The sequence below is a fragment of the Seriola aureovittata genome, chromosome 12 (assembly GCF_021018895.1).
Source record: "Seriola aureovittata isolate HTS-2021-v1 ecotype China chromosome 12, ASM2101889v1, whole genome shotgun sequence".
Lineage (NCBI taxonomy): Eukaryota > Metazoa > Chordata > Actinopteri > Carangiformes > Carangidae > Seriola > Seriola aureovittata.
This window is the reverse complement of record NC_079375.1, coordinates 6,925,717-6,952,281: the sequence shown is the minus strand read 5'-3', so window position 1 is coordinate 6,952,281 and position 26,565 is coordinate 6,925,717. Positions and strand designations below refer to the sequence as shown.

Genomic DNA, 26,565 nt, shown 5'->3' with positions numbered 1-26,565 from the left:
ATGTTTTATGATGTGACAACGCTGTGGTTAAGGTTTGGTTAGATTTAGGCACAAAAACGACTTGGCTCGGTTTGGGGAAAAATCATGGTTTAGGTTAAAATTACTAGTTTGTTAAGGGTTGGGGAGCTTCAATGTTCATGGTTACAGTAATGAACACTTGGTTGAAATCGTGGTCATGCTTTAAAAAAAAAAAGAAAAAAGAAAAAAGCAGACAGTCAGTTGGAAACAGGACACGATGTTTAAGTCTGATGTTTTATTGACCCATCCATTCGCCCCGACCTCCTCCCTCTTCGGACTTTGTGGCTCTACAATCACGTCACCTTAGTCATAATTCCTGCTGCCACCAGACGGCTTTGTCACTTGAATCTAAATATTTTTCGTTTCGGGGTTTTTGCTGAAACGACTGACACTGTCCTGTTTTTCTGGGAGGATGTAGGTCACTGATGTGTATTTAATAGTTTCGGGACAACAATGGCGCTCTATGGCACCGGCCCTGGCTACACAGACAATACTTGTTAGTAGGATCGTTGTTGGTTTTGGTCTTTTCATGGGGTTTGTTGACAGGAAGAAAAATATAGACCATCACCAGGCTTGTGCTTTGTATCTACATATGAATGTCATTTCAGCACCATAAATTATGAATGATGGATCTACCACAGTGGATTTAAAAACGCTTAGGGAGCTTGTGTTTACTGCCTGAATAGCACCTGTCTAATATGAGTCCTGACATTATGAGCTGGTAAATAAGGCTGAATTCATTAACAAACACTGACTACATTCATGGGAGATATTCATTTTCCATTGCAGCACCAGGAATGACTTAATTTACATGTTTTGGCCTGAGAGCTTCACGAAAACGGCATGACGTTATTCACGTAGTTCAAGTGTGACTAATGACTTTTTTTTTGTGTTTGTGTTGATTTAATCGTATTAATCTGTTCGCAGGCGTCTCCCTGCAGTAATATATTTACAAGCTGGCAGTAGATTATGTCATTATAATGAACTAATTCACTTAAGTAGGAAGCGTGTCCCTGAGTGAAAATTTCTGAATGAATTATTAATTGGAGTCCCAGGTTGATGACAGCGGCGGAGTCGCTGGGGAATTACGGAGAGAGTTACTCACTCTCAGGGACAGGGATTTGGCACCGAGCTGAAGGTCATCATGGGACAGACGTGTCCGAGCCGCAGTGTGTGTCAGAAGATGACTCATGACAAGTGATGGAGGGTGAGCCTGTGCTGGGGCTCAAAGGCCACAGTTATGATGGTTAATGCAGAAACATCACAGTCTCTGTCTTACCTAATGTGGTCTGGTTTTGTCTTCATCTTGGACCTGTGTCTTGAATTTTTCAAAATACATGTGTTTCTTTTGTTGCATTCATCGTGTCATCTTGAGTTTATAGTCCGTCATCCTTGAAAGATAGACTGCCCGTTCCATAAGACAGGTTTTCCAGAAACATGAAAAGATATTTAATGCTAAGAGTTTTTCTCTGTGGGAACCGTTTTTGATACATCAGTAATTCTTTAGGGCCGGTGTAAAGGATTCAGGGGGATCTATTGAATATAATAACTATAATGATGTTTTTGAGAGTGTATAATTACCTGACACTGAGAATCTTTGTGTCTATTATTTTACTAATGTTTAAACATCGCAGTTGCTCATAACATTATAGCAAAATTCTAATTATTGACCAATTTCTTGATTGAAGCAACACAATTTTGTTTGGCTGCCCTGTAACATACACGTATTGTACTCGTTTACTTATATTACTCTCCTGCTGAATCTCTGCCAAAGAAGCTGCTCAACAGGCGTTTAGATTTCTGTGACTTGTCATATTAAACCACACCTGCTGTTACCGTGGGAATGACAGATATCACAGAATCAACCAGGACTGAAGGATTACAACTTAAGCCCAGGCGACAACTTCAGGGGCTGAAAAATGAAGCGCCAAAAAAACTTCAAAGCGGAAAAGAGAGTCCATCTTTATAAACAGTCCGTGCTTTAGAGAGCCAGCATGTGTCGGGAGACAAGTTGATCAGAAACTTCCACTTCTTCTCTGTGGGCACACAGTATCTACAGGAATGAATGATTTATCTGTTATTACATCTCTGAATACAACATGCCACTTAATAACTATAAATTAATTGCATTTGTCAGAATAACCTGAGGCTGATCAGCTGGTCCTCGGAGGCTCGGTGCTACAGACACATCCTCCATTCATTCACTACTGCCACATTTCCTCCTCTGGTATGCATGAGTAAGGGAAACCTGTCGCGAGTAGAGGAAACCGTTTGATCATCTCTAACAGACTGTAGATCACCGGGTGCACAGTCTGAGGGAAGTCGAGACGTACTGTAAGCAAGTTAATGCCTTTCAAACCCAGTTAAACCTCTAAATGGCCCATTTGAAGCAAACACAAAGTTGGAAAGGATGAGGTATGTTTTGACTGACTGAAAATGGTAGCAACTGCTGCTGAGCTTTGATTCCTGCATGTTTGGGATGACTCTACGTGACTGAAAATGGCTGAGTCGGCTTTGAATCCAAGAGGAATCTCTTTTTCTTGCATTTTTACATTTCATCTGTGAACAGAGACTTCAACATGTTTACTTGAATGGCAAAAATAGGAATTAAAAAAGACTTTACAAATGAAAAAAAAAAACAGAACAACAATCTATCCTTGAATGGATTGGGTGACAGGTTAAAGGAAAAACCAACATTAAGTGTGTTAGTGAGTCGTTGTTCCACCTTTAGCCTTCACAGCAGCTTCGTTGCTTCATTGTCATAGAGTCTCTGAACTCTACTGGAGAAATGAACAACATTCAACCAAAAGATATTTTCTCATTTGGCGTTTGGAGAGCACTGTTCAACACATTACTCCAAAATCTCCCATAGGTGTTCAGCTGTGTTGAGATCTGGAGGCTGTGAAGGCCATTAGCGATGGGTTGATGAAACCTTGTTGAAGCATTGAGAGTTTCAGGCCAACTGTGTTGAAAGTGTTCACTCGGGACTCGTAGAAATACCACTATATACACTGTCTCCACAACCTCCTCCATATGAACATTTCACATCCAAATGACTGCAGTCAACGACACAAACAAGAAACTGCTGAATCTAAATGGATGAATTAAAACTAAAATGAATGAGAAATGGCAGAATGTGAAAATCACTTGCACAATACAGTTGTTTTTTTTCAGTTGTGGGATGTATCCAGGGTTTGAAATGGTTACCACCTCGCTGTGCATGCCCACGCGGGTGATTTATTTCAGGACTCTTAAACGTTTCAAAAAGCAAATAAGCATAATTTGCCTCATCTACCTCTACCTACTGTAAGTGTGAGTAACTTAAAGGTACCCTGTATAATTTGCATTCAAAATAAAGAACTGTGCATGACTAGAAAACATTGGATACTTTTTTAAGGCAACAGAAAGGAGCATCACCTTAGACACAAATAATATAGCTCTACAGCAATCTAAAGATAAATCTACTCTGAAACTCTATCGTGCCTGTGCTGAAAATATTCTGATATGATTTTTCCCTTATCTGACCACATCTCTGGGCCAGCACCAGGCAGCTGCTCAGGTGTGACACTTGTCATGAGCGCTGATAGAAGTGTTAAAGCTTAATCTCTTAAAGGAATATCTAATAGTCCAAAAAACTATTTCTTGCAATCTACCATACAAAAGTAGACTCACCATGCATTTATTGGGTTTCTCTCCAGAATGAACCCTCATGTGGATGAGCAGCTTGTAGCGAGCGTTGAAGGGTTTGTGGCGCCGCACACAGCCGGCCCAGAAACATGCAAACTCCTCCCCTTTACGCTGGTCGATGTGCACCTTCTCGATGTGTCTCACCAGCTCCTCCTGGCTGCTGTAGGTGGCACTGCAGTCGATCCAATGACACAGCTGCTCCTGTTGGTCCATTACAGGCTCCTGTCCTACGGGTCCGTTTAGCCTCGGGGAGTGCAGGGGGGTCTGCGTGCCGTCCTGACCGTCGTGGCATTGGAGGGGCTGGCCAACATGGAACAGCTCCCCCTGCTGGTTGTTCACTGGGAAAGGTTCCCTCTTACACGGCAAGAAATCATCTGCAGGCTCCTGTTTGATGGTGTGATACTCTTCTTGAAGCTTTCGTTGTTGCTGAGATGTTTTGTCGCTGGCTTCAGAGAGAGGTAAAGAAGAGGCAAAAAATAAAGATGCTGAGGAGGAGGTGGAGGACGCCGATGATGAGGGGGAGCAGAAAGAAGGAGATGTGGTACAGCTGGTGAGCATGTAGGATAAAGGGAGGGAGGGCTGAGGGTAACAACCGAACCTCTGGGTGATTTTAGGGTCTACGTGTGCTGTAGTGGCAAAGTCCTCCATAGTCTTTTCTATGTGGGATCCATTAGTCTTACAGTTGAGTAAGGAGGTGAGGTCTCGCCCCAGGGAGGACAGGGACAGGGACGTCCTCGGTAGACAGCACAGGCCACCTGAATGTATCGACGACTGACAGAAGCCACCAGAAGACAGCGGCGCCTGAAGGTCCTCGACATCTTCGAACACACTCCCAAAACCGGGGAGAGTCATCTGGGCGTCTGGAGGTCCGAGGTCAGGGGGCCACATCCTGGCCCCCGCTCTCTGACTTCCAGCAAGAGATCCCTTCAGTAAAATCGTTGCTGTTAATTGTCTTGAAGCGGCTTTAAGAATCCATTGGAGGTAAACCTGTCCACAGCATCTTTCACTGCTCAAATGTAATCGAATTGATCTGCGGCTGCTGGCATCTTCCGCCTGTGTAATCTTGTGTCATTTGTTCCAAACTGCTGCATGGTCAGTCATCTCTCGTGCTCTGTGGGAGACAGAAACCAAACCCAAATGAGTCACCTTAGAAGACAATAATCACTAATGCAAAACACTTTCTTAAACAAATAACATAAAGTCAGCTTTGTGAAACAGCAGTGGAGGAAGTGCTCAGACATTTTACTCATGTACAAACAAAACACGATAAAAAAACTCAAGTAAAACTCAACCTAAGGATCGGACTCTTTCAAAGTCTGACAAGATAAATCTCAGAGGGTGTGATATGATTAATGGGGCACAAAAGACAAGGTGTTGCTACACAAATCTCTTCATTTTTTTGACTTTTCTGTCTTCTTTGCTTGTTTTTGTAAAATATTGGCTAGTTTTAGCACTGTGGCTCGAACAGTTGTTTAAATGAAACTATCTGAGAAGTTTAGAGGGGAAATGTCTCTTTGATGAAAGGGCTTTTTTGTAAGAGGGTCACAAGGTTGGAGACAACTTGCTTAATATTTAACAAAAATCTTAATCTGTAAAGTGATTTAAATGATCAGACCAATGCTTGAAATATAAAGTGAAATAAGATGGAAATGCTGAGGTAAGACTGCCACAAAATTAGTACTTTACTAATTTAACCTTGTGCTCCTATAATATTGTTGCACTCACAATGGATTTTTTAAAAAAAAATCCATCGGATCAAAATTGATGCAGCAGATCTCATCTCTTTTACTCCACACTCTTCTTCCATGTCTGGTACCTTCATTATCCACAATGCAACTTGACCACCAACAGTTCGGTGTGAGGCTTGGGTGCGTTATGCTAATGGACGCTAATGTAGCCTTAAGCAGAGATGAGGAGCGGACCACAGAGGTCTGGTAAACTCACTCACTCACTAACTCCACACCCCCAGATTTTTTTTTCATTTTCAAACTTGCAGTCTTCAGACCCAACCGGCACTGACTCAGGTGATATATTTCCCACAGCATCCTCTGGAGCCACAGACATTTTTTCACATACTCCTCTAGACCTGTAAACAGACTTTGATGTGTAAAATTTATGGACTTTTCCTTTACTAGAATAAAAACATCCCACCACTGTTTTGAACTACTATCGGCTAAAATGACTCAGGATTTATTGTGATGTTTTGGAGCTATGACTCACTTGGTGTGACAACTTGCCATGCCATTCCAAGGGTTGAAACATAAAACCTTAAATGTGCCACCCTCTCTGAACATTAATCCCTCAGTTCCAGCCATCGGCAACACTGCATTCAAACATTAACGGCAAATGGACCGAGGTGACCAGCGGAGAAGTTTTTGGATGAAGTGAAACCCAAACAAACAGCGTGTCCGACTCCCTTGTCCACAGGCTTCAATCAAGCATTTCTGAGAGCGACGCTGCAGCGGGTGTATATTTGGTTTCCTTTGAGCCGCTGTAACAGTCGGGGCTGATTCATTACTGCAATCGTTAAGGCCACCCTTGCAGCAAACAGCCAGGCGTTGTGTGGCAGCCGACTGCCTGAAACCTGGTCCAGATGCTTGTTAATAGAGGACGAGTAATGGACCACATCTCTCTGCTAGCTTGTGATGCAGGACAGGGAGGCTGGAAAATGGTGGGTCAAACAGGAGTCCCCCCCACCCCGCCCCTGTCACATATATACAGTAGCTCCACTGTGCAAAAGTCCTTGAGTGTTAATAGGAATAGACTTGATTTCCACCGTTGTCTGCCATCTGCCAGATATTGATGATCTAATTTACAACAGGATCTCTGCCATGTGTAATTAGTCATCGGAAAGATTCAATGGGATTTTTTATGCGGACGGTTATTTTACAAGCCAGAAACTCACTCAGCTAAGAGGATGAGTAAGTTCACCTCTGTAGTTATATTAACTGACAAAGGACTCACTAAGTGTAGGTTCAAGCCCATAGTTTCCTGGTATAGTCTGGTTTACAGTTTTATGATTCTTCCCGTAAATCGCTGGAGTTCCCCCCACCAGAGTCATGTAGCAGAGCAGTCATGGGAACTGTGGTTGAATCTTAATTAGAGAGGTTGCAATGTGTCTGTGTCAACGGGTTGAAGGGGATTAATGATACTTGTGGTTTGGTATGTTTTAAATATAATAATTGCAACCTAGTACCTGTTGGCTTTAAGAGCTAAAACCAATATTAGAGTTTTGAGGGCAAACTGTGGGATTTCAGATACAAACTAAATACTGGCTTCACTACAGTCTAAGAATAGGCCTAATAAGAATAAATCTGAATAACCATCTAATATCTTTTCTCTATCTAAATACCGTGGCACAATCTGCATGTAAACATCCACTCTGTCATGAATTTAGCAAAGCAGAAAATATAGCAAAAAGTTTGTTTTTTTTTGTTTGTTTTTTTTAGCAGTGTCTGTTCGCAAAAACCACTTTGGTCCTAATCCAGAAAGAAGAGTCTGACTGTAAAACTAAGAAAAGTGTCCCACAAAGCCTCAACTGAGCCAGCAAACTTTATAAAATAGCAGGCCCATCTCATGTGGTGTCTTTTAAAGACTCACTCGCTGAGGTTAGCTAAACACAGCTGTGGCGTTTCAGGACAAGCAAATGTGTACTTGTCTCAACAATAAGCACTTTGGTTCTTGAATTACAAACTTTTTTTCGTGCTTTTTGGTTCAACTGGAACATGGGAAACAGATCCTTATTGAAATGATAGATGTGAGTACACGGACGAAATGCAGTTGCCTAATCCCATTCTTCCTAAATAATCCTCAGTATTGTTATACAGGCATCAGAGTGGATTGACAGTAACACAGACTCGTGTAAACACTGACTCCTTTAGCTGAAACAGGCAAATATTAGATTCTGTCACTATGTTTCTATATAAACTTCATTTATACAGATGAATTTGAAGCATGTGTCATGCAAATAAACAGTGTCTCATTGTGAACAGCTGGTCACTCCTGCTGCTCCTGCTTTTAAAGCTGCACTAATCAATATTTTTATATTAACAACAAATCATATGACTGGGTGTAATGTGAAAGGGATCGCTCATAGTGAAGCGCTGACAAAGACTTATCAACCAACTTTAGTTCCCCTGAGCTCTACGGTCCATTTAAACGTGTTTCAGCTCGTTGTTTTGGTTTCACTTCCTGTAAATTCACTGTTTTGGTTCACTCTCACTGGTGAAAAGCTCTGATGAACCACAACTAGCTGGTGAACATAGTGGAGCATTTAGCAGCTAAAGAGCCAGATATTTCCCTCAGGAGTTAGTGGAGACCAAAACAGAGCAAAAATTAGAGTCTGTGTTTTATTTGAGGTCATGATATCCGTAAGAAGATATATTTGTGGTTTTAAAAACCAAAAACCATCTCAATGTAGTTTAACATCTCCTCTCTCAGGCTTCTCTCTCTCGAGCTCCAGTAACAACAGGTCGGTGAGCCAATCAGAAGAGAGGAAGCGTTAAACCCTCTCCTCTGATTGACTGATTGTTTTCTGAGTGATCCAATAAAAATATAGCAGATTTCAGGTAAACACTCACAGAAACCAAATCCTGCAAGGCTAGATGGTGGGTCCAGGTGGGCGGGGCTTGGGGCATGGCTGAGGGTGGTGACTGCTTCGTTGTGACATCACAAGTTGCAGAAGTCCTGACGGCTCATTTTAAGTCACAGTTTCTGAATACAGTCTATTTGCATTTCTCTGTGAACATTGATCTATGTGTAGTATGCTAACTGTTTGCTAACACATTAGCCATATTTATAATGTCACATGTTTTAATGAAGAATTTTGAAAGGAGGCATTGGCTAATATTAAATATTTGTTAAGAAAATGTTTAATGAATAAAACTGCGAGCACTTTTTGCAAAGATTTCATTATCTATTATGCAGAGTATGTAGGAGGAGACACCCTGTCTTTATTGTTTGTGCAGCATTTAATTCTGTATTTCTTAACATGTCAGGTCATTGCTTTTGAGCAGGAAGTTACTATCAAATCATGACCAAAATAAGATCACTGGGCCATATGGAATTAGTATCATTCATTTAAAGATAGGTCTGAGGTCTGATTTGAAATCCTGACACTGCTTTTTTATTACTTTTTTATCTAAATCATATGAGTTTTTTGGCCTTGAGAGGGAAAATAAGTGTCGTAAATCGTAGTTCCTGGATTTAAAAAATACATAGGGACAGTTTTTGGGGGTAGAAATACCCACAGGTGCAGTATATTTCAGGTTAAGACAATATGTTTGCAAGAGGACAAAATCTCATGAATGTGGCTGGCTGTGCATAAAAGAAAACATCTGAATTACGTAACTCGTTTCACAACTGTCGCTTGTGTTTTTATAAAAGACATGAGAGACTGGTATCCCAGTAACACAGAAAGTTGGCAGGAGGGTCAGAGTTTACACTTCTCTTAATAATGTGTGCCTCAGGGCCTCCGTTTTCAAAATAGGTTAATCCTGTGAAACCAATTTTGTGGGCTTGGGGTGTGATAATAAATCATAATTTACTCTACTTTCAGGTCATTAACCTTTATTTATCCAGAGGAAATTGAATGAGCATACTTGTGCTTTTCTAACAGCCGCCTGCTTTAAATTGTTGAAGTTACACACATTTCACACCTGGGAAATTTATAGAACGACCACTGGCAAACGCTGCGCAGTTGAATGTCAGAACCGAAGAGAAAGGAAGAGAGAGGGAGAGAAGAGTGGTACTTATTTAATTTTCCCAGGCATGATTTTTCAAACAACCCAGTAATCTTGCAGATAAATGACCGCTTCTCTAAAGTTTTAGGCAACTGCTGTCCAGTCCGGTTCGAAGTCTCCAAACTCTTTACAAAGTCTCTTAATTGCCAACATCAATATGTAGATACTAATTTCCAGGGAATGTAGAATTTGCTTTTTTGATTTTCCGGATTAAGAAGCCAACCATTAACTGCAATATCCCTGATTTGAGATATCTGTTGTCTCTCTCGCTCTCTCTCTCCCTCATTTCGTGTTTTCTCTCTCTACTGTGTCTGCATTCAAAGCTTAAAAGGCCCTAAAAATACTTTTCTTACAACTGTGCCTAAGGACATTCTATCTTCTTATATAAACTAACTATTAAATCTGGAGTGATATTCAGTGTAACAAATATAATCTGCCAATTTTAGCTCATAATAGATACAGTATATTCTATCATCGTACATTTTGGCTAAACGGTTGAGCTCTAACTGTGATGTTATTTCACAGACTCAAGCCTCATTTCTCAACCTCACTGAATGGTTTCGAAAGCATTTGGCACTTTAACACAGATATCGAGTGACTACATGCTACACATCTATTCAAACTCACATCACCTATATTGACAGAGACTATATATTTTGTGCGTTCACCTCACCTGCAGTTTCTTCAGTGAGACAGACAGTCTAGAAGAAACAGCAGCGAACGCATGCATCTTACTTATATAACACAACTCAAAAATAAATTTGTTCCACAGTCAAGAAAGTAATAAATACAAAAAAAGATAAATGTCATCTCTTCGGATCAAACACATCCTGCCTGCTGTGAGCTGAGCAGCTGGATTCTCTGTTCGAACTAAGATGGTCTGACTGTTATAAGACATCCAGAAGAGTTTGTCCCTCCAAAAACATGATGTACTTTGTATGTAATGATTAATACGCATAACAGCTGAGCAACATGTTCTGTCTTTGTTCCGCCTTTGACCACTGTAGAAATTTAGCAGCTTTTACGAGCTGCCGAATGACTTCAGCTGAGAAACTTAAAACAAGGCGATCATAAGACGGAGCCTCCTGAAGCATTTATTTATACTGAGGGAAGAGGCCCAACCTGAAGCTGCTGACCTGACACTGAGAGCTGCACAAAGACTCTGACTGTTGTTATTAGAGGTGAATGATACCTTTTTTTTTCCCCTCCAAACCTGAACTGAACACTGAGTAATTCATGTGAATCATTGATGCTGAACTGACTTAACAACTCAGAGCTGTGGTCAGTAGTAGGCAAACAAATGACATATTAACACCAATGCCTGGATCGATTTAGGTTCATTGTAAAGCAAGACTTCTGCAAAAGTTTCTCATTTAAATCTAGTATCCACAGTTCACTATCCAGTAACTACTTAACCCCCAACATCCCTCATGTTCGCACTAATATTGGCAGAACTGGCTCCAGGTACTATGCACTATTTAAATGGAATGGACTGCAGAGTCTTACATTTCCCTTGGAGATTTTAAATATTTATTATTTTATGTATTTTATGACTATTGTAAATGTAATTGTTAATTCCTATGTTTCTTAGATTCTTCTATCGTGTAGTATGTGTATTGATTGTCTGCTGTGACTGCTTCTTGTTCTCAGACTACCTGATTTAATAAAGATTAAACAAAATAAACAAAGGTTATGCTTTAGATTAATGCCTAAAGTTACTGTATAATTATTAAGTGCATACAGGAGATCAATACAATACAAACTAGAAATTTTAAGTTAAATTACACTGAAATAAGTAAAACTAAATTCCTTTGTAGATCTTTAGCATTAAGACTGAACAACTTGTGAGGTTGACTTTCATGATGTAAGGTCTACAGTAAACACGAAGGCTTCAAAGACCATTTACTTCATGCTGAAGTAGAGTTCAGAGGACGCTGTGGGTGCAGAAACACCTGTGGGGAGTAAGGTCGTGCCAGGAGTCTGGATACGGCCTCATGGCTGGAAGTTGCCACCTTGTTACTGAACCTGACGACTCAGCGCGCCAGTCTGATTCTTGCAGCCAAGTCTGCTGAGGGCGAGCGTGAAAGAGTCGCTGATGACAGTTTTTTCCAAACAAGCAAAAAATCTCTGCACCATCCAAGTGAGTGATCGGCTTCATGAAGAGTGCGAAGTCAAGGCAGATGAAGCGGCACCGGTGCCATGACAAAAATTCTAAATGTCTAAATTTCGAGGCTGTGCTCAAAGAAGAGGTCCGTCCAGGTGACAACAGCACTGATGACTGTGGAAACACAGCTTGAGACTGAAATGAGGAATGCACCACAACACCCCACCAGAGGAGGTGATTACTCTTCCATCCCCGGTTATATCGATACTCCAGCTGGAGGAGGCTGAGATGATGCAGACAGCAAAAAGCAAAGCTCATTGCTTTGCTTTTTTCCTTTTTACCAAAGCCAAAATATCCAGTGGAGTGTTGCTTACATTACAAATAACCTCAAGGCCAAGGTTTACCTGGACAGCTAGGGTCCTTAGAGAACAGTCAGTGAGGGGGAAAATCAAACTGATCCAAATCAAACCTAAATACCTAAAGTGTTAAAAGTCATTGGCATCGATCCTACATAGATAATACTGATCAAATCTGATCAGTTCTGGCTTTCTGAAAACAATAATTAACCTGGACGGTCCTTCAAAACCACCAGATGCAAAATTCCTGCTCTCTCAAGCTCAATAACGTGTTTATTCTCTCACATCGGGACGGAAGAAACTCCCACGCTCTACTACACCTAGATTTCACCAAAGCTTTTCAAGGATCACGGATTCAAGGTTTAAACTCGCACACCCATTCACATGTAACATTAACAGTTAAATAAATACAACATTAACACATAAATGTATTAATCTAAGTGAAGACAGCACTCCCACACATGGAAAATGTCAAAAGGGGAAGTGATCGATGCGCAGTTTATTTTCCAGCACAACATGAGATCGCTGAGGCGCCCGAGCAGGTAAAAGAACCACAGTCACTCTGACAGTGACCTGATCAGTTTTATAATATAGTAAACATCATGTGAAATGTTTCAGCTCACGTCTGAAGTTTGGTTTTTCACATGTGAACTGAAACAGTTCACAAACTTCACTTTTTTCATATAGGTTTATTTTGTTTTCTGAAAGGTGCATGAAAGGTGTTTATTTAAGTTAATTATCATTAGATTTGTTTAATTCGGTCACATTCTGCTATGAATGGGTCATTAACCAATTTTGAGAATGTCAACATTTGTTTTTCATTCAAGTTGTTAATGAGATTTTGCATTAATAGTTCTGTTTTATTACCATGATCCTTCACGACTTTGCTAGAAGGTAAAGTATTTTCAACAAATGTGGACTGAGTTAGTTCATTTTGCTCTTTATATGGTTCTCATGCTGGAATTAACAGGGTGCTAGTGACTGAAACTGTTCAGTGCATGGACTTAAATATATAATGACTTTTTCCAACAGCTGCTCTGAAATTGTAATGCTTTAACTAAGTCCTGGATCCATGACATTCCAGTGTTTGGACTCAGTGTGCTATGACCTTGTTTGACCTCAAGTCGTAGACGGGATGAAGACCTTGTGAAACGCTCACAGTGTCTGCGGTGGTAAAATCCCCTCAGATATTTTGATAAATCTGATCATTTACACTGATGTGTAACACTCCTGATTCCATAATACTGTGGGCTAGTTTGTTGTGTGATTGTAGCCAGGGAAATTCTTTGGCACTTTTCAGATTTGGGGAGGCAGTTTGGGTCAAAGTAAACTCAGTGGGAGCAGGTGAATAACAGTCTCATGTTGCACAAAATAAGGATGTGTTGTGGAATCACAATTCAGGCATTTCATCTTAGTACAAGGTTTCAAATGCTATTAACTTAAGACGCAGTGATCCTCTCAGGACTCTTCCTCTATGGTGAGATAGTTGATAGTCCAAATAGCATTTTTAGAGATGTGAAAACTACTGAATCTCCAAGCCAACAACAGCCAGATTATTTTTACTAGATGGAACTGCAGGTGAAATGCTATTTCTATTTATATAAACTTGTTACGAGCTGTCATCAGATAGCTCGAAACTTTTTAATGTTGAGTGTATGCAAACACACACACTTTTGAGGTACTTTACTTGAGTATTTCCTTTTGCTGCATCATTATACTAATGTTACACTACATTTAAGAGGAAATATTGTTATTTACTATTTATTTATGACTGTAGCTTCATATCTACTGTACAGACACAGGACTAGTATCAATCTCCTCATCTTAATCTTGGCAAGAGAGGGAATACGTTTATTTCAAGTACTTGTAATACAGTTCCTGCTGTGTTTCCCAGTTTAAAACTTTATTATATTATTATAAAACTTATTTAACTACTTGTAGAATGCTATTTATTACAATTTCTTCACAATCATGAATGACTGAAACCCAGCAAGAACAATAAAGCCTACAATTTCTTACTGAGTGCATGAATTTATTGACATTTATATCACATATAGAACATTTAAGCAATTCAGCCGACTTGGCTGGTCCCAGATAAGCAGCAGGGAGTTGATGAAAGGATTAAACCATTTGAAAATAAATTACAGCTACTGTTGCTGTCTACAGCAGGCAAGAAAAAAATACTCAAGACTTCTTAACCCTTGATACTATTATCAGATAACAGAGTATTTTTACACTAATGTATTGTTACTTTAACTCAAGGATCTAAATACCACTTCAATCATCACTATGGATGTGCAGTAAGTGACTTATGAATGCCAGAAATGTAAATATGTTTTAGTAATTTTCTTAGGCCGTTGTTAAAATGCTCCATCTCATCTTTCCGTCTCTTCATAAACAACCGCTCTGTCTTCCACCAAATCTCATTTCTGTTACAAACAAGTCATTTTTCATTTCACCGTCTCAAAACTCGAGACAGAAGTGGACAGTGTGGATCTCTCTCTCCCTCTCCCCCATCACTGCTCACCTATCCCTCCGTCCTCTCCTCCTTGGCAGGCCTAAACATTTACAAGCAGGTGTGAATCTGTGAGAAACTTTGACTGAGCGCAGATGGCAGGAAATTCCAGTGAAATGACAGTGGCTCAGTCCAAACCACAAGACAGTGTGAGCAGAGCCCGTGAACCAGATACAGCAGGGCGGCCAGCAGCAGCAGCAGCAGCAGCAGCAGCAGCAGCAGCACTAGCGGCCGCCTATAGACTCGACTTGAACTCGGCCGGCCTGCCAGCGTCTTGAAATAGGAGCAGTTTCACTAGACGTCTGTTAAAGCTCTTCACCGATGGACTGAGTCTGGTGTGGTGGGTACTGACTGACTCCAACGTGTCTTTCCAAACAAATATTGGGTGGTATTCGGTCTGAGAAACCTTGTGAAAATAGATTATGTTTTACATCTAGTGGTTTTTATAGCCTGTGTTTAGTGACTCATGAGTATTTTAGCCAATAGATTAGTCAAGACTATATCAACCAACACTTTCCAGCTCTTCATGCAGTACTCATATGATGTCATGGGAAAATGAAATTTTGCAAAACAAGCTGACAGTGGCGTCGTAGTGAGGGGAATAATCAAGCTAAGTAAACAGGGCCACAACACGGGTCTTCAAAAAGCCTGGCATTAAAAGTCTGTTTGAATCTGTGTTATTAGCGTACTTAGTGTTCCTGTTGGTTGAATAAATAATGAACTACTGCCTATTTCATGTAACCTAAGCAATATTACTGCCACTGACACCGTAGATGGACAAAAACAAACAGCAATAAATTAAAAAAAGAAAGCAATTATCTTCAAAAATGAATAGGGTCTATTGCGAATTATATTATTTAGATTTATTTAATCATATCATTCCATCTATATCGCTATGGATGGATTATGTCTGGTGAAGTCTGCAACCCAAGAGGACTCTCTGGTCAGCAGAAAGTCCGCTTGAGGCCCGTTGTGGACGTGATGTCTGCTGGATTTGGACGACCCTCAGTGCTCATGGACTTCCCGGAAACTCGTTTGTGAAGTCGATGAGTCTGCAAGTGCGGTGAGGTCCGGACATTTGGATTTGGCCAAGATGTTTGGTAACTGCGCTTTAGTAGGGTTAGCTACAACAGCTTATCCAGCGTTAGCTAACAACTAACTAACCATAAACACTTGAATGGTCATATTTGTTAACTGCGACCAAGACAAAAGTTTTATCGTCTTCACAGACTCTAACTCACGGCGTTCTCAACCACACAGATCAGATAAACTCTACAGCAGCTCGGTGTTCCTTGTATTCGATCATATATGTAGAAATCACTGAAGCCGTTTTACCTGTACAGTGTTTAATAAGACACAGATTAATCGCTAATTTCAGTGTAATTTTATCTGCAGTCATCACAAAGACAGAGGAGAGAGACTATGGATGTGTTAAGAAGATCAGTGAGCAGCTATTTCCACAGAATACAGACATAGTGACACTATGGGAGGAATAAAGATTAAGTATGTAACTTGGACAGACGGATGTTTTTTAACTTTTGCATTTTAACATCTGGGATAGAATGCGCCTAAATTCATCTCCAGAAGTATTTCGAGCAACCGGATTTCAGTCCTTCTTCAATGCTTCTTGGATGCATTTATACTTAGATTGGACAGCTCTCCTATTTTCTACGTATAAACGGGCTCAGGGAGTGAATCAGCTGCAGGTCTGTTATCAGATATTCTCATGTTGCTGATGATGTCACACAAGGTGAACTCATAAAGTTGCTGCTAAAAGACATTTCAAATTTGGGAGTAGAGCAGAGATTTGCAACACAAACACCAAACTGTGTTGTGTCATGCTGCTGTTCTGCTGTCTGTATGTTGCAACAAACTGGGCTGGCACAGTAACACAGAAATCCCTTCTCAGGGTCGGTTTGTGCTCGATCAGAACTGGTTTGTAAGACGTGTTCTCTGACCGCATTGGGGAAAACCCAGGGCCGTCATATAAAGAGGGGGGGGCGACACACGATATTTTTTAAATTATCTTCTGACACCCCCCCCCCCAAAAAAAAAAAAAATCAGTGTTGCACGTGGATGTTCACGCAGAGAGTGACAGAAATAGCTGTGCAAATAATGTGAAAAAAAAAAAACAAAGCTACAGAGAGAGGTGCAAAGCTCATTTCTCACCTCTGCACAACTGGCCAATCACTGGCTGAAACGCTGGTACATCCCACCACGTCTACTCTATGTGCCTTTTAAATTTTCCCCTGGGAACAAATAAAGTTTCTTGAATTGAAATCCAACATGCACTCCTGAAGAGGCAGCTTTGGTGTAAGGGTTACACTTAAATGGCTTGTCAACTTTGTCTTATGTTGAGGTATAATGATGAACTAAAAAACTGCAACAGAAATAAGGTTCTAAAACCTCACTTTCTAATTGTATTATAAACACTAACTACTGATTACACTGATAATGTGTTTACTTTTTGATTGAGTTATTTGTACACTCATGGAAATGGATGTATAAAAAGGGGCAGGGGTCCGATGAGGCTGCAGATGTACAGGGTCCAGATTTTTGAGTCATACCACTGCTAGAAAATAATAGCTTTCTCCACTGGACTGTGAAATTTCTGGAATCAAATTGCAAATACATTTGGGACGGGAGGGGAGCAAACGAAGCCAAGAGAGTACAGTAAGGAAGAAAAAAAAAAAAAAAGAAGCTTATTAGAAAATTTGACAAAACTGTAAACACACCCTTGGTCCAGGTTGTGTTTGTAACTTTACAACATGTACTCATGCCAAAACAACTCTGAACAACACAAACCAACGATCAGCTCACGTTCAACATGTCTCCCTGTGTTTCCAGCCGGGCCTCCAAACCCTCTGAAACTCCTCTTTGAGATTTTTGACCTGAAACTTTGAAATGTAAATTTGTTTTCCTCTGGGAGCAGATGAAACGAGCGAAACCTGTGTGCACGTCTGCTTCGCCGATTCTGCGAAGCGTCATCAATCTTGACAGATCTTTTCAATTTAACTGCTATATTTGTTATGCTTGTATGTTAGTCTTAGGTGACTACCAGTAATAATATTTAAACTTTATAGCAACAACTCCCTCTACATAGTCTGGTCCTCTCTTTAGTGTACGCGTCCCAAGACAAACTCATGCAAAAGCAGTGCATGTTGTTGCTACTGGCTGTGGCTACACGCCCTGTAAGAAGTATACTTTTAATTTGACATAATCTAATTTTTCTTACACAATTCCTCTTTGTTGGTGGGTTTATTTAGCAATATGTATGCTGCAATATCGCTGCTGTATTGATTTAATCAAACTCTGCTGCTGCAACTCCAGCCTCCCACTGAGGACCTCTTAGTGGACCTCAAAACTAATTAGCTTTATTGTGTTATCCTTTATAAAAGCCTTGTGTCTTCATTTCGAGGCTATAAACTTTTAAGGAGCAAAAAAAAAAAAAAAAAGCAACAGTTTTATAAGGTTGGATTCAACTATGTCAAGAAGTTGTCATAACCGGCAGAGGTGCATCTCTCTATTTTAAAGCTGCACTAAACATTTTTATATTTCAAATAGATGAAATGACTATGTGTTATGTGAACGGTCACTTGTAGAGACACACGAGCAGTGAAATATAAGCAGCTCTGCAGGTCAACTCAACTCTGAAGTATTCTGGTCTATTTTGGATCATTGTTTTGGTTTTACTTCTCTTATACTTTCTCATAAGGAACTATTAATAAAGGGTTTATGAGCTGTAATAAACAAATTACTAATACTTTATTGATCAGTCATAAATTTTGGGTTGCCAGGTTGTGGCACAACACCGTGTTTTTAGCTCTTATATTCAATAGAGAGACCTGTCTAATGGACTGTTTGATCACTTCTCTTCTGGACTAAAATCCTTTTATAAGCTGTTTATTAACATTTACAACTACACACTTATTATGGTAGTAATATTTATTAACTTACACACATGCTGTGTCTCAATTCGTTCACTTCATAACTCACACTCTCTATTTTGAGAGCATTAGTGTGGTCACACTGACGAGAACGGCAACATGCAGTGCAAGTACCCAGATGGTGAAATCAAAACGATGAAAAATTTGAGTGTAAAATGATGGACACTCATCACCCTCAATGGTCGCCATCTTGGCCACACACTGGAAGGGGAAGGATTATCAGTGTTTTTTCAAACTTGCCGAGGAAAGAGAATACGTCGTCGGCGCCGATGGCTGCTTAATTTCCTTGTCGCGTGACACAGAAATTAAAACGTTCAAGTTAACTCAAGTAAGCAAAGCAGCCGGCAGGTGGGTGACAATCGCAGTCACATGTTGCGATCGTCATTTCCGGTGAGAGCACAATGGCAGTGTTTGATTTGGGACAACACTGGCCCGTCAAAATTCATGCACCACAGCAGTCGGTATACTGAGTACACAGTGTACTACATGTGAGTGCACTGAGTGAAATATCTGAGTTGAGACACAGCAACGGATTTTGACTGGTTGTTGATCTGTGTGCATTAGTTAAAACAGTACAAATATAGAGAGAGCAGTACAATAAATGTGAAATGTTGATGGAAGGAGTCGCTTTTATTACATTCTTAAGTTAAATTCCCATTGTGTGGGGTTGAATAAAAGACTTTGATGTGTCAGGGTGCGGTGTTTAAATAAAATGTATCGGTAATAACATGTCTGTTCAGTAATAATGCAGTTATAAATGTTGGTAAACCATTAATAAGCACATGGGGTTTCACACTTATAAGTTATCTAGAAATTGGTACTCTTTGTTTATATTAAGCTACATTTACAAGCCATCACATAGATTTTTACACACATCTCACCTTTACATTGTGGGATAGCTACTTTAATAAAAAGATATGATGACTATCCAAAACCGAGTCAATGAATCATTCAACTCAGACGAAGAAGGAGGGTTTGCCTGCAGCTAAATATGGATTAAAATCTAAACCAAACAGGCTAAACACACGCATGCACACACGCACGCAAGCATGCACGCACACATTTCTCTAGTACATTTGTTTTCCATTCATGTACTGTGAGATGTGAGAATAACCCCAAGCAAGAATCTGGAGTTTATAATCATCATGTAGAGATAAACTGCCCTCCATGTATTAACTGGAACTTTTATAATCCCACTAATTCATTGGACTGTGCTAAGAAGAAAAGTTTGGGGAGTTGTAATAATTTCCCAAGTAAACATGATTTAAAAAGACATTGGCCTGCAGTTAATACACACCAGGAACAATGTTGAAACAGTTACCTCCAATACTCGCAGCGGGTCGTATTACCCAGCTGTGTCACCCTTGGGTGTTGCAAAAGAGCACGCACCTCTGGCCAGGAATAACATTTCTGAACCAAACCAAAATGAGCTCTGCTTGTAGGGCAATCACTGTTAATGTCCGTGAAAGGCATGTAGGGAGCGGGCGGCTGAGAAAAACAAGTGATGAAGCATTTCATCAGCATGCTAGAAACACAGGCTCGACTGTCATAAAACAACAGTTCAAACTAGCAAGAGATCGGATGTGACAAATTCAGACTCCAGGCTGTTTTTTTAGAGACATGGTAACAAATATTTATGTAACAGAAAGCAAATTAGTTTCTTGCCTAACACTAATAAGTCCCATATGATCAGAGTTTCTCAGTGACTCTGAACTCTTAATTAAATACATTAGGTCATCTTGCTCTATGTAATGTAAACATGAGTATTAAAGAGCAACAAAGCTATGACTTTAAATGACCTCTACTGGCCACCAGAGGGAATTGCAGTAGTTGAGGGTTAGGATTAACCCTCAACTACTGCAATTTGTTGTTTCCATCTAAATGCTGCTCAAAATTTGATAAAATTTCCAAAAGTCGACAGATGTTTTGGATCAACAGCTGTTTCCATCATGCTTTTATGCTAATTACTTTAGACATTTCTTGAGACAGTCTAGCTGTTTCCAGACTTTGTGCTAAGCTAACTGGCCGCTGGCTGATGAAGACGAGGGTGGTGCTGATCTTTTCATCTAACTCTCGGCAGGACGGTGAATAAGCACAAAATGTCCAACTACTACTTTTAAAATGGAGACAGAAATAAAGCAAGAAAGTGAGGTGACGTAGTATTTGCATTTGTATAAGTCTTGTATGGAAACACTTTTGTTCTAATATTTAGGTGATTTACTCTCATTTCTCTCCAAATACTCAAGATCCACTTTGACCATGTCACAGAAGAGGTTTGTTTTGTCGGCTGCTGATTCCAAGGCCAGAGATGAACGGTTATGTTGTCAACTTTTAACCAAGATTGACAAGAAGTGAAGACCTGATGAAGACCATGTGACATGATCGAAAGCCCCAGAATAAGTGGACCTTGAGTTGAGATTGGTTTGTCAGCCTGTTTCCAAGGCCAGAATTTACTGTCAGGCTTTTTAAAAATTTGTATTCCTTATGAATCAGTCCTTTCCCTGGCAGCATGGCCTCATTTCACTCGTTTTTTTTTTTTTTTTTTGTTATTCATTTATTTTGCCACATACAGTAAATAAATGCTGTGGCAAACCACTTAAGAAATGACAAGTAATGTTAAGCCTCACAACCTCTTGTAGAATCAATGGCTCCAGCTTTGGGGTTCATACTTTCACTTGTAACCAAATGACATATTTTGAAACCGTTGTTTACATTTTGAGAAGTCAGCGATAGGAAAACAATCCACTCATAGAGAAATGCTTTTGTTATTTTCTTCCCCCTGATGTGAAATCGAGGCGAACATACACTGCCAGGGCAAACAAATATTTTAGGGCGAAACAAATCTTGGCTCAGTTCTGTCTCTCGCTTGTAGCGCCATGCTCCATCTGAGCACTTGAACAAACAATCTGAGCATCTGGTAAAATAATCTGTGAGTCATTGCTATTGATCAACAACCTGATCAACCTCCCAAAGGCATGTTAAGGTAATTTTGTGCTTTACGGAACAGTACAAATCTGGTTTATTGCAGCTTTAATAGTCACATGTATAAGATTAAATGGGGTAAATAATAAAATTAACTGCGTTTCAACCCTCGTTGCACACACCTCTGTGCAATGGGAACACTGGCCGATGCCTGCGAGTATAAACCCTGATTCCCCTGCACAAGCTTCATGTCAGTGATACCATGAGACTAATGATTAAAACAAGCCTCCTCATCTGTTTGACTCTCAGTAAGCCAGATTTCCACCCCCTGCGCAGCACTTTTCATTCCAGCTACATTACATAAATCAGTGCACTGCAGAGGAGTGGAAAGGAAGAGTCCCATAAGTAATAAGAGGGAAAAATATCACAGGGAACCATTTGGGTAAGAGTTCACTGCACTATATAGCAGCATGTCTATTAATTGCCTTCCTCAAATCCTTGTTGCACAATAAAAACAAGTTATTGTGTAATCCAAGATAGAGAGGTAAAATTAGAGCTGATAATAGCATTTCTTAGCCCAACAAAAGGTGGAAGTTTGTCCAAGTGTTTTTTTTTCTGTCTAGGGAGATTTCTTTCCTCATTTATCATAAACTCTTGACAAGTTAGTGTTTTAAGTCATGACTGCACATCTTCCATCCAGCAAACAATGGTTCATGTCTCAGCTGGAGTCATTCTGAGACAGCTTTCCAACATTAACAGTGATGTATTATATCAATGTCCAAAGACAAAAGTCATTTCAGCTAATTTAGTGTTGATCTAACTAATTAATAAAACCATTCAATCTGCATGAGGACGACTCCTGCGATCTTTCACAAGTATAACAAAACATAAATCACATGCTAACGTGACTCTCGTCACGACAGGTCATTTAAAACATTTAAAAAACACACACATTACAAGTTACATTTGGAGCGCTGTTCTTACCGTTTTGTGTTCAGTCATAGTTCACTGCTTGTTGGTAGGTCTTTGCCTCGCGCTGGCTGCACGCGGATTGTGCTTCCCCACTGTCCCCGCACCGCGAGCTCACTGGCTGCATCTGCTTAGCTGGACGCGCGCGCACGCAGGGACACGCACGCGCTTTTTTTCTTATTAAACAGGAGATGGGATGCAGCCAATTTACAGTGTTCACTCAATGTAGGTGTCTGTGGGACTTAACGGCGCTTTTTATAAGTGTAACCCACATATGTTGTTTTACTGAGGGGTGGGTTCAGCAAAACTGGGCCACTTTTTGGCAAATGTCCTGGGGCACTCTAACAAATATTCACTCACACAACTCTGTTTTTGTGAAATGATACAACCCTTCTTAGCATGCACAGCCCTGAAGAAAACTGATTACGTTTTGTTTTAAAGACTCTCAAACCCAACAACCAGCAGTGCATAAACTCGTGCAGATACAAGTCAGGAGCTTCGGTCAATGTTCATTTCAAACATCATGATGGGGAAAACATGTGATCTCAGTGACTTTGACCGTGACATGATGTTGGTGCCAGATGGGCTGGTTTGAGTTTTTCTAAAACTGCTGATCTCATGGGATTTTCACACACAACTGTCTCTAGAGATTACAGTTAGAAATTGAACCACTGATATGATAGATCCTCCATCCACCAAAATCTGCCTTTAACACCTGAATTGTTTTAGTTTATATCAAGCTCATTCATTTAAACACTTTGTTTTATCAAATAGCTTCAGTCTTTTCTGTGTCGAGTCAGTAACACACAGAAAACATCAATCATGGTAGAAGTTTTCCATCATAACAGTATCCAATTGTTCAGTATATAAAGTGTCAGAAGATAGAGAAAAATGCCAATCATTATTCCCTAAAGCCCAAGATATTACCAATACAAATAGTTGTTTTTTACTCAGTCAAAAACACAAAGATGTTGAATCTACTAGAAAACTGAGTTATATTCACACTTGAGGAGCCAGTGAATTTTTGCCATGCTTAAAGATTTTTTTATCAAAATTCTTGCCAATTAATTTTCTGTCAATCAACTTATTAACTAATCAGCTAATCATTTCAGCTCCAGAGCACTTGTATGTTTCTGGTTGCCAGGACAAATAATGAAACTGCCATGTACAGTAGGCTACAGTCGGGGTCAAGAGGGGCACAACAACATATATTTACCCTGGAGCCCCCTAGGAGGTCAATCCGGCCCTGGATCTACTACACTACATTTCACACACATTGTGTATGTTGTACTCCACTGCATTTATCTGACAGCTATAGTTACTAGTTACCTTGGAGATTAAGATATTACATAGGCTAGCATCTTAAAGCAACGTAAAAAATATTTCAGACAGTGCATCAGTTAAACATATAATCATATGTGTGCATTTTACTTTTATTATTAAATGCTGATAATACTTTTACTTGAGTAACATTTTGAGTGCAGATCTTATGATGTTACTATTTTTACTTAAGAAACATACCTCTTAGTACTTCTCCCAACAGTGATAATAAGTTAAAGTGACTTTATACGTGCTATAATTTCTAATGTTCCAGTTGGATTATTAAAGTCTTTGTCACGCTGTCAAGTTAGATTAGTCACGTTAACATACATATGTATAAAGGACCTGCCTTATCCCTTCTTTATGGTTTTTCTACCACTTGTGGTTTTGCTATGTTATTTTCTATGAATATCCTAAATTGATTTTTAATGCGCAGATGTTTGTGGTATTTACTGATCCGTTCATACGTTTGAGCATTTTGATCTCCTGTGATTTCACCATGGAAAGCTGATGATCAACAGTTTGTGACTTGTCATAGTTTTAGTCAGAACTGTTTTCAGAATACTACTCTAGGTATTAGTATCAGCTGATATGCTATCAGTGACTTTATGAAGGATTCCTTCAAACCATAATCAACCATATGGTATGAGTGTGGTTGATCTACATTATCTACAATAGAGTATCTATCTACTGTCTATCTATCTTGATCCCTCATTATCGCTATGGTATTTTTCAGAAACTCCTAATAAGTTCTTAATCTTCAGTGTCATATTTACAGTGGTTTACTTCTTCTTCCTGATACCTTTTTGTGCATTTTCCTACTATCCTCATGTTGAAATAAATAGAGGTCACATTGTGCCATGTGTGAAGCTTAGTTCAAAGAGTGAGTAAGCCACTAATCAAAGGTTTGGCAGTTGATTTCCGGTCCCCCCCTGTCCACATATTGAAAAGTCCTTGAGCAAGACATTGAACCTACAACTGTGACAAATATGTCAGCCAAATATATATATATATATATTACACTGTTTTGTAATGTTCCTATATAATAACTAACAGTGTCTTTAGTGCTTAATAGTGGGTTCACATGGGTCCTCTTTCGCTTTATGGTATTTTTATTTCCTATGGTATCCCTATAATCTTGTACTCAGTGTGTTTGTGGTGCTCAGTATCGACCTTTTACTGACCATGGTCTGGTTTTTGGTCTGCATTATTTCCTACGGTATCTCTGCAGTAGTCAGCTCAGTACAATTTATACAGGGGTAAAAAATTAATGCTAAATATTACCCTCTCATCACTGTTTGCCCTGACATTCATAAAGTATAATTCCACGTTTGCACCAACTGCATTAAAACTTGGACATACTATGTGACAGCCTGTAAAACCTCTGGCCGTACCTCGTATTGTTGAGATTGAGAGAAATACACAAACAAGCAGAGAAACCTTTCATCTGTATATCTGAGAGTTGGAGTTATATTTCTGATTCCCAAGATGATGCAAAGAGCTGTAAACAAGTCCTCTGGGACGCTGCTCGAAAACAAAACCAGATGGGCGAAAACAATTCACAAAAGAACATATTCTCCATGAAAAATTGTAGAGCGGTTTCATCTCCTAACTAGATACAGAAAACAGCTGGTATTGGTCTCGTTTAGTTGCCGTCCCGTCTCTCTCCCTCCTCAGGTGCAGTTAAGTTATTCAGAAATATTAAAAAGCATTTTTCACCACAGACATTCTGACTTGTCATAGGAGGAAGAGCACAGTTGTTACTAATAACATTAACAATGGCTCTGTTCTATTCAAGTGTCTCCAGTAAGGGCTGATGGTGTGACAGCGAGGCAGCCTGAAACAATACCAGAGTCTTGAAGCTAAAAGCAATTCAGCCATCATTAACTTTATTAGTTACACCTGGGCTTTTCCTACTGTGACATGTTGAAATGTCTGCTGTGAAAAAAGGCCTTTGGTGCAGGGGGAGATAAACTCAAATAAACACAAATAAACTCCAAACATTATGATGCAAACAAGAGAGAAATGATTATTACATACATGTGCCCTATCCATTGCTTTTAATATGAAGCTGTTTTTTTAAATAAAGGTTTCGCCTGATATCAATTTGCAGACATTTTGACCTTATCATAGGGTAAATCAAATGTAGAGCTGAGGGGTCATAATACCATTAATAAGATAAGGAATAAAGCAAATAATACATATTTCTGTCAGACACGTTTAGAATAGCAGAACTGCAAGGGTTTGTCAGTGAAAAAAATTGATCAGCAGCTATTTTGATGATTGATTGTTTTGCACGTTCCAGCTTTTCAAATGAAAGGATTTGCTGATTTCCTTTGTCTAATGAGAGTAAACTGAATATCTTTGGATCTTGCAAAACATACATTCTGAAGATTTTGACATTTCATGGACAAAACATTAATCGAGAACATAATCCGCACATTAATTGAAAGTGAAAATAGTTACTAGTTGCTGCAGCCCCACTGAATAGATTTACTTGGTAAATTCGTTGTTTGTGAACTTGTTGTTATGGAAAGAGCAATGAAAGGTGACAGAGTTTTTAGAGACCGCAGTAACTGCCTCTCCTCCTCTGCTCTCAGCCACACCGTCCAAAGACAGGGCCGCTAAGAAAAATAAACACCGACAGCACTACGTTACTCTGAAGGCAGTGGCAGTGTTTGTTGACATGTAGGCCGCTTCCGCATATGCTATTATCTTATATTGTTAGGAGCTAACTACCGGCTCAACCGTTAGCATACTAAACCCATCTTCATAAAGTAAAACTTTTTTCTTTTGACTTCTGTCATTCAAACAATCATTAGAAACATTATTGGCCTAATGTTACCTGTGTTGTCTTGGCTGTCACTGGCCTCTGTCTGTCCGTCTTGGGGCTGCTGCTGGGCCGCTGTCAGGGCCAGCCAAGGGCTGGTGCAGGTGGGAGGCTCCAGTCGCACCGCTGCTGATCCCACATGCTCCGCTCTCTCGT

General features: G+C 39.8%; 1 protein-coding gene across 1 annotated transcript in view; it reads right to left on the bottom strand.

Annotated features, from left to right (window-relative positions):
* Nucleotides 1-22,402, bottom strand: part of LOC130179415 (zinc finger protein GLIS1) — a 46,146-nt gene extending 23,744 nt beyond the window's left edge. The window contains exons 1-2 of the mRNA XM_056392370.1: nt 22,275-22,402; nt 3,691-4,816 (exon numbers count right to left, since the gene is read on the bottom strand). Of these exons, the coding sequence (XP_056248345.1) occupies nt 3,691-4,593 (903 nt within the window). The 5' untranslated portion in view covers nt 4,594-4,816; nt 22,275-22,402. The remainder of the gene's footprint in view (nt 1-3,690; nt 4,817-22,274) is intronic.
* Between the last annotated feature and the right edge of the window lie 4,163 nt (nt 22,403-26,565).